At 48.2% G+C, this 9,266-nt stretch overlaps 1 protein-coding gene across 1 annotated transcript in view; it reads left to right on the top strand.

Annotated features, from left to right (window-relative positions):
• Window positions 1-6,724, top strand: part of SORL1 (sortilin-related receptor, L(DLR class) A repeats containing) — a 52,576-nt gene extending 45,852 nt beyond the window's left edge. Inside the window, exons 39-48 of the mRNA XM_009994610.1 lie at window positions 325-407; window positions 705-801; window positions 1,357-1,541; window positions 2,239-2,358; window positions 2,665-2,829; window positions 3,360-3,534; window positions 4,056-4,162; window positions 4,835-5,027; window positions 5,691-5,903; window positions 6,216-6,724. Coding sequence (XP_009992912.1) covers window positions 325-407; window positions 705-801; window positions 1,357-1,541; window positions 2,239-2,358; window positions 2,665-2,829; window positions 3,360-3,534; window positions 4,056-4,162; window positions 4,835-5,027; window positions 5,691-5,903; window positions 6,216-6,283 — 1,406 coding nt within the window. The 3' untranslated portion in view covers window positions 6,284-6,724. The remainder of the gene's footprint in view (window positions 1-324; window positions 408-704; window positions 802-1,356; window positions 1,542-2,238; window positions 2,359-2,664; window positions 2,830-3,359; window positions 3,535-4,055; window positions 4,163-4,834; window positions 5,028-5,690; window positions 5,904-6,215) is intronic.
• Window positions 6,725-9,266: the final 2,542 nt, after the last annotated feature.

Below are 9,266 nucleotides of genomic sequence, written 5' to 3' on the forward strand. Positions count from 1 at the left end.
GGCCAGAAGCTGTTAACTGGGATATCAGGTTCTCCCACTGAGCTCAGAAGTCACATATGTGTATCCAGACCCCTCTGCTTCCAGCCTGTGCCAAGCAAGGCACAGATAAGGCAGCTTTTAGATGGTTGACTGGAAAAACATGATGGGGTTCAGCATGTTGGTGCCTTCTCTTACAGCCAGACAAGGCTGGGGCTGGAAGGACAGGGGATTCCTGGTCTGAGAGTTGTTTGTCATAATGAAAGTCTATATTTTTCCTGGGTCTTCTTGATAAGTATTTGTATTTCTTTGTGCTGCACTAACAGCTGGTTTTCCCTTTCCTTCCAGTCATTCCTCCTCCTCTCATACACATTGAGAGCTACAACGAGGACTCCATAAGTTTCAGCCTAAAAATGACAACTAATATCAAGGTAAAACTTCTACCTTTACTTCTGAAATTAGAATGAGGGAAAAGGGAAAAAAAAACAACAACAAAAGGCCTGCTTTAAATGGTAAATACTGGATGGGATAAGCTGTGCTCTGATTCAGAACTGCAATTCATTTCTTGAAACTGGTTCTTTCATGCCAAGTTATTTCTTACTGCTCATCAAACATACTAGCTGTCTTAATTTGGATGGAAAATACAATGCAAAGACTTTCAGTGGTGACTCTTCCACTGCATGTAAAACCAGGTGAGCTGATAGTTCCTACTCCTTGCTGCTTGACAGGTCAGTGGGTATGTTGTGAACATCTACTGGACATTTGATGCCCACAGGCAGGAGAAAAGGACTCTGATCATCGAAGGAGAAAAGTCCCTCCAAAAAGGTAAATTCTGTACAGAAGTGTAAAATTCTGCTTTAGTCAACTTCAAATAGCAGGTAGGATTTTTTTTATATTTTTTTGTAACTGAGTGGTTTTGGTTTAGGGAAGAATAAAAATCTTGAGAGGACAAGCCAGCAAATCCTTGGCCTCTCATCTAAGGGCTTGGAGATTTCAAGCAGATTTGGGATTTATCCCCCAGAGCTGCACTTGCCTTTTCTCCTCACATGGGAATTTGTTTGTGGTTTCTAATCTACTCTACAAAAGGTCAGAAATGTCTGTGGGACACAGGATGTGTCCCCATTTCATCAGATTACTTCCTGGTAAAATCACTGGTGTGCAAGTCTAGATATGGGGAAACATCTTGATGCAGAGAAACACAGGTTAGATACTGGAGTCCCACGTGCTTCTGTCTACAGGAAATTACTCAAAAACACAAACCAAGACACTCAGGTTCTTCTCTAAGCCTGTTTGAAGCTGCTGATCATTTCTTTTTGCTCCCACCCTGCTACTGCAGGGCTCTGCCTCCCCTAACAGCATCCCTTTCTCTCCTTCCTCCAGTGGCCAATTTGACAGCACACACCCCCTATGAAATTTCTGCGTGGGCTAAAACAGAGCTGGGTGACAGTCCCCTGTCCTTTGCACATGTGGTGACCAGTGGGACCAGACCTGCATCTCCCAGTCTGAAAGCCAAGGCCATCAACCAGACTGCAGTGGAATGCAGCTGGACAGGACCCAGGAATGTTGTAAGGGCACCGACTCTCTTTGCTCACCAGGCAGGGCAAGGTCCAGCTCAGAGCCTCAAAACACAAGCAGGAGCTGAAAGTGGGGTTATTTCTAGGGGTTGGGTTGCCAGGCACTGAAAATTTGATGCTCAAAATGTAGATTGAGGTGAGGCATGAGGAGGGAATTGTGGAGTGTGAGGGTGGTGAGAGCCTGGCCCAGGTTGCCCAGGGAAGCTGTGGCTGCCCCATCCCTGGCAGTGTTGAAGGGCAGGTTGGATGGGGCTTGGAGGAGCCTGGGCTGGTGGGAGGTGTCCCTGCCCATGCAGGGGAGTTGGATCTAGATGATCTTTCAGGTCCCTTCCAACCCAAAACATTCAATAATTCTATGAAAAAACAAAGGAAAGCACCTGCTGCCCCTTAAGCAGAAGCAAGGAAAGTCTTCCTCTTGTCTGGTTGTTCAGCCACTCACCCAGAGTTACCTGTGTAACAGCATGATGCTCCAGTGGTCTTTCAGCTGACTGCTGTGTTACAGGATTTTAGGGTGGGCAAGGCAGTAGGGGGTGGGCAGACTGAACATGAACTTGGGCAGGACAGAGTGCACAGAGGAAAACAGTTCTTGGTGTCATGTCCCTAAAAAGCAACAGCCAGTGTAAGTTTGGGTGGGAGCTCTGGCCCTTGCCAAAATCTGTACCATCCCTATTGTGCTTTTCCTCTGCAGGTCTATGGCATCTTCTATGCTACATCCTTCCTGGAGCTGTACAGAAGCCCTCACAACACCACCACAACCTCCCACAACATGACTGTGATTGTTCAGAGGGACGAGCAGTACCTGTTTCTGGTAGGCTCCTTTTCTGCTCCCCCTCCTACCTGTACTACCAAAGGGTGCAGGCACAAAATTGACCACTGTGTCATCCCTCTATCATCTTCAAGGAAGAAATCCTTGAGTGTGAGGGTGGTGAGAGCCTGGCCCAGGTTGCCCAGGGAAGCTGTGGCTGCCCCATCCCTGGCAGTGTTGAAGGGCAGGTTGGATGGGGCTTGGAGCAGCCTGGGCTGGTGGGAGGTGTCCCTGCCCATGCAGGGGGGTTGGAACTAGATGATCTTTCAGGTCCCTTCCAACCCAAACCATTCTATGGTCCCCTTCAAGGTCCGTGTGATGTCTCCCTACCAAGGGCCACCATCTGACTACGTCGTGGTGAAGATGATCCCAGACAACTGGCTTCCCCCTCGGCACCTCCACTCGGTGCACACCGGGAAGACCTTCGCTGTCATTAAGTGGGAATCGCCCTACGACTCACCCGACCAGGACATGGTAACATCTCACAGCACCTTCTGTCCCTTTGCATGCAAACCTCCTCCTCAAAGACAGATCCCTGCCCTGCTGCTGGTGGGGAACTGAGGCTGGGATCAGGTCCATCCTGCAGCCCCAACAAAGCCCAGGTCTCGCTCCACTGAAGGGGAGTCATTTTCTCAGCAAACCTTCCTCTCCTGTTCTGCTCCAGAGGCTTCAACAGCAAAGGTTTAAAGGTATAAATCTTGCTGGCAAAACTGGAAAGTTTGACAGGGGTTTGCACTGCACCCTTGTGATTCATTCAGAAAGGCATCCCGATGTTTTCCTCCTGCCCTCATCTGTTCCAGTAACTGCAGTTTCTCTATCTGTAAAGGCTGATCTTGGGCAGGGTCCAGGCTTGAAACCTCCCTTCCCAGGCTTTCTGTAGGGTGGTTAAATTTAAATGTTGTCCCTTCCCTTCCCCACATCTCATGTCCTACCATTGAACAAGCTTTCTAGTGAGTCTGCAGGAAAGGGAGCCCCTTCACCATGTGCCTCTCCACCCCCTCCAGTTATACGCTGTGGCAGTTAAAGATTTAGTAAGAAAAACAGATAAAATCTACAAAGTGAAAACCCGGAACAGCACGGTGGAGTACACCATCAAGAGACTTGAACCAGGAGGCAAATACCATGTGATTGTTCAACTGGGAAATATGAGCAAAGAATCCAGCATGAAGATCAACACAGGTAAAGGAAAGAGGACGCCGGGGTGGGCGCCAGGGTGAGGCCGCTGGAAGGAATCCAGCCTCTGTCCCACACACCATCCATCCCACCCCCTGAGCTCCCTGGGAGCTGCAGTGAGCTTCTGCATCCCTTAGCCCTCTCCCACAGCCAAAGCCCAACCCTGAGAGACCTTCCTGCAGCCCCCAGGGAGGGCAATTCAACCCTCACACAGCAGCAGCAGAGAGGAAGCCTCTCAAATGACAACCAAGTGACAGTTTTTCTCCTGTCTGGGTGGAGATGGGAAAGACCTGTTTGGTTTTGTAGACACAATTAAGGTCCTACCATAAAAAGCCACTGAAAAAGCCCTACCAGATGACATGCCACAGTCTCCTCTCCTCCAGTACAGCCCCTTTTTAAGCAGAATATTGTGCTTATCCCTAAATCCTAAGTTTCAGAAGTGATTCCCGTTGCTGCTTCTCAGCCAAAAGCACCATCAGTGTTATACCTAACCCACCTGCCCTTTTTCTCTCCCCCCTCATTTGCAGTTCCACTGTCTGCACCAGATGCCTTAAAAATCATAACAGAAAATGACCACATTCTGCTTTTCTGGAAGAGTTTGGCATTAAAGGAAAGTAATTTCAACGAAAGCCGGGTAAGTTGCCCTTGTCCCCCCCATCCTACAGTGGTTCAGAAGAACCTAGAGCAGTCACTGCAAGGTTCCCTTTCACAGACTCTTTGAAACACCCCTGTACCCTCTGCTCCCCAAAGGGTCTCTGATGGTGCTCTCCTCAGGCCTCTCTCCAGTTCATATCATGACCAAGGCACTAAAGCTGACAGAGCCAAACGGTCACACTTTTTAGGAACATAATTCTCCTCCACTGTCAAGTGTCACCCGTGTGAAAGGACTGGGGACAGGACACTGCCCTGCTGTGCTGGGAAGCACCTGAGAATTGTCATTCTTTAGACTTTGATGGAAAATCTGTGACACGTTCTCTGTCAGAGCCCAGGCAGGAGGCAAACTCTGCTAAAAAACCCATCCCTGCTACTGGACCCTCTGGTTTGGGTGGTCTCAGGCAGGTGCTAAGAACAGAGTGAACCACACAGATGAAATTTTTTCTCCTCCCTGAGCTGGCCAAGGTCAAGGAACACTGATGGATGCCTGGAGGAGGCTCCACACTGCTCTCTCCCAGCTGCCAGCCCAACACATCTCATCAAACCTTGCTTCAGGAGGAAAAACAAGTTACAAAGCCCTGGCAGAAGGAGCAAACCTGACCTCTGCAGCCAAGTGATTGGGGCTTTCTGTCTTTGTTTTCCCAACTCCCAGGGTTATGAGATTCACATGTTTGACAGCCTGATGAACAGCACAGCTTATCTCGGGAATACCACAGAAAACTTCTTCAAAGTTTCCAACCTGAAGATAGGTCACAACTATTCCTTCAGTGTCCAGGCCAGTTGCCTGTACAGCGGGCAGATGTGTGGGGAGCCAGCCACGCTGCTCTATGATGAGCTGGGAACTGGTAAGTCCCTGGCATTGTTACACAATCACAGAATTATCACTGTTGGAAGAGACCTCCAAGTTCACCAAGTCCAACTGTCCACACCCCACAAAACCAGCAGCAACACATAACCTTGAACAAGCCACCATGCCCACCAGAGCAAGCCCAGAAGTGCCACATCTACACATTTCTTGGATGCAACCAGGGATAGTGACTCCACCACCTCCCTGGGCAGCCTGTGCCAGGGCCTGATCACTCTTCTGGTAAAGAAATTATTCCTAATATCCATTGTAAACCTCCCCTGGTGCAGCTTCAGGCCAATATCTCCAGGGGGTGGCAGGAGGATGGGCCAGACCCTTCCCAGTGGTGCCCAGTGACAGGACAAGGGGCAATGGGCACAAACTGGAGCACAGGAGGTTTGACCTGAATATGAGAAAATCCTTCTGGACTCTGAGGGTGGCAGAGCCCTGGGACAGGCTGCCCAGGGAGGCTGTGGAGTCTCCATCCCTGGGGACATTCAAACCTGGACCTGTTCCTGTGGGATCTGCTCTAGGGGACCCTGCTCTGGCAGGGGGGTTGGACTAGATGATCTCCAGAGGTCTTTTGCAACCCCTTCCACTCTGTGAAGGCCTCACCAGGGCAACGTGCTGTCTGTTGCTGATGCCACTCCTCTCCCTCCCTTAGGTGCAGACTCCTCCGCATCAAAAACCGGCCGGTCCACAGACGTGGCTGCCATCGTGGTCCCGGTGCTGTTCCTGCTGCTGGTGACCCTGGGGATTGGTTTTGTGGTGCTGTACATGAGGCACAGGAGGCTGCAGAACAGCTTCACCGCCTTCGCCAACAGCCACTACAGCTCCCGCCTGGGCTCAGCCATCTTCTCCTCAGGAGATGATTTAGGTAGGTACCCTCTCATGCCTCAAGGACATGAGATCAGTGCCAGACCTAACTTCTCCAGCCTGCTGTGGGCCAGCTTGGGCATAAAAATCTCTCCCTTTCCTAAGCAAGTAAGTGTTTTGAGTAGCATCACTTCAACCCTTCCCTCGAATGCCAATCACTGAAACCCAAACACAACAGATACAACCACCAGTTCAAGAGCACAATTGGGGCCATAACATACTGGTTTTGAGGGCAACTTCAAGTAGCCCTTTCACCTGTGTCACCCAAGAAGCCCCGAGGGCAGAGTAACAGAGCTCTGGGTTTGTTTTTCAGGAGATGAGGATGACGAAGCCCCAATGATAACTGGATTTTCAGATGATGTCCCCATGGTCATCGCATGAAGCTCATTCCTGACTGTAAAAACCAAATGGTGTAAATATTTAATTTGATAAAGATAGTTGATTGTTTATTTAAAAAAAAAAATGCACTTTGAGTTGCAATATGTTATTTTTATATGGGCCAAAAATAATAATAATAATAATAATTTTAAAAACACACTTTGTAGTAATCAACTGTGAATTGCAGACTAGGTTGGTTTAGTAACAAATTGCTTTGATTTAACATTAATTTAGTCTTACAAGGCTATGCTTGCTGGGCATGCTTTTAAGTCTGTGAGATATTTTCCGTTAACTAAATTGGCTACTCATTTTATTTTTCTAAGACAAGAATAAATTTATTTTAAAAAAATTATTCAGGAGATTATATATGGAGAGAGAGAGAGAGAAATAATATAATCCCTGAAGGTTTTGCTTTTACTTAAGAAAAAAAACAAAAAACAAATATCCTTTGAACTTTGTTTTATATGAAAGTATTTTTGTTGTGTTAATTTATTGGGAAGTCTGCTTGAGAACAGATTTCCAAAGTCATCAGACATTGTACACATTGTTGTGTAGAACATGTGCCACTTTATCTAGCAAGGCAGTAGCATCTTGGCATCCCCAGCATTGTTCCTGCCATGATAATAAAACAATCCTTATTTTTTACATATTTCCCTGCCCCCTTTATTAAAAGACAGAATCTTTCAGGAATCTCAGAGCCCAAGTCAAGATTCTGCAGCATGTATTTTATAGGTGAGTTCAGCCTCTGGCTGCCCTACCAAGCTGCGCTGCCAAGAGTGATGCAGACCCTCCTGTGTGGGTTCCATGTGCCACAGGTCATTGGCAGGTGGATTTCTGGGGTTCTGCCTGCAGGAGAGAGGTGAGCCCTGGGCAGCAGCACTGCAGGATCCTTCTGCAGCACCGTGCTAGCCCCAGGCTTTGCAGTTTTCACCCTCACTTTCAGGTCAGAGAATCATCATAGAATGGTTTGAGTTGGAAGGGACATTAAGATCATCTAGATCCAACCCCCTGCATGGGCAGGGACACCTCCCACCAGCCCAGGTTGCTCCAAGCTCCATCCAACCTGCCCTTCAACACTGCCAGGGATGGGGCAGCCACAGCTTCCCTGGGCAACCTGGGCCAGGCTCTCACCACCCTCACACTCCACAATTCCCTCCTCATCTCTCACCTCAATCTCCCTCTTCCAGTTTTCATCCCTTCCCCCTTGTCCTCTCCCTCCCTGCCCTTGTCCCAAGTCCCTCCCCAGCTTTCCTGGAGCCCCTTCAGGCACTGGAAGCTGCTCTAAGGTCTCCCTGGAGCCTTCTCTTCTCCAGGCTGAACACCCCAACTCTCCGCCTGTAGCAGTCAGTGTGTGCAAGAACAACCCACTGTGCCCTCACAGTTACAACCTGCTGCCCACACCCATGCCCATCACGGGTGGTCAAATTAATCTGTAGTTTCCATCAATAATAATAGTAAAAAACCACAACAAAAAAGCCACAACCTGAAGTGAAAGCACACCCCTTAAACACACAGTTCCCACCAATAAGGACCTTTCCTCCATGGAGCTTCTCCAAGATGCTCCTGTGTTGGTGGGACGGAAGGGGGAGCCTCCACTGGGAGCAGCCAGGGAGCAGCTTTGCATACAGATTTTCCATGCTCACCCGGAGCAGTGATTACTAAACATCTAAATTCATTTGGTTTACAGCAGGGATTCGATCCCCCTTCATTAGCATTTCCTAAAAGCAGCTGTACTTTTACCATCAGCTTGAGCAGGAGCACATTATATACATGCAGATATATTATTTTCCCATCACCACTCATCTCACGTTTCCACCAGACATAATGCTGGCTGCAGAGCTCAGCAGCAGACATGTCTGGTTGCCACTCTCAAGCCTTTTTTTGTGCTAGAAAAATGTGAATCTCACCACAAATCCCACCACTTGCCAACACCCAGGAGCCAATGTTCCCGGGTCAGGCCTGTCCTTGCTCTATATATGCAAACCCTCACCCCAGGAAAATACAGCACACTGTCTTCTCACACTGTTTCCTTTGTTTAAACCAAAAGTATTTTTGCTGTGTAAACCAAGTTCTAACAGAAGTCTTCCTACAGATGAGAGAGGCCAGCTATGTTTTGATACACAACTGATCCCTTTCATTTCACATACTGAAAATGTATTTTAAAAAAAGTTGAAGTTCTCTATGGTTTGATACTCTATAGAAAGACTTAACTCTATTTTCAATTACTGGTGGTGTCATTTCCCAGAGACTGGGTTGTTTTTTTTTGCCCCCCAAAGCTGGGACCAAACTACAATCAGATTTTTATAAGTAGCAGCAAGCTTGCAGAGTTGCAATATTTTTACCTTGTTAGGGGGTCGGGTGATGTTCAGGAGTCAAAAATGTTGAGTAAATCAACCCAGCCTCTACAGCTCAATTTTGAGTAAATCAACCCAGCTTGTATAGCTCAATTTGCCTAAACTTACAGCTACACAGGGAGACCAGAATCTGACTCAGAGCCTAAGATGGAAATCTAAATATTTCCTACAGGAAAAAAAAAACCTAAGAGCAGAGAGAAAAGAGTGCTGAGCCCCTTCCTAATTCAGCAAGTATTTCTGGCACAGGTAACTGAAAACTGCAGGATAGTACCCCAGAAGCTGGTACCTCACTGGTGACAATTACTGTGTTTTAAGTACTGCTGCTTTATATCCCCCACTCCAGTAAGGCCAGCAGAATGTAGCCCATCTCTAACTGGAAGACAGATGCCAAGGGGCACCCTTGTAACTGCAGCAACCCTGGGGTTGGATGCTTTCAAGGGGGGACGGGTCACTTCTGGTCACTCTGAAAGGCTCCTTTGTGCTCCTGGCTCAGCCAGGCTGGGATGGAGTTCAGCCAAGCCTTGGGTTGTGATACTGCCCTCAAAAACTGCTCTCAAAAGCAGCACTCTTGGCTCCCTGTGCCTTGCCTGGACACTCTTGGGTTGCCCTGCCCTCCCAGACCTCCCCTTCAT

Source organism: Chaetura pelagica, unplaced genomic scaffold, assembly GCF_000747805.2.
Source record: "Chaetura pelagica isolate M959 unplaced genomic scaffold, ChaPel_1.0 scaffold583, whole genome shotgun sequence".
NCBI classification, from domain to species: Eukaryota; Metazoa; Chordata; class Aves; order Apodiformes; family Apodidae; genus Chaetura; species Chaetura pelagica.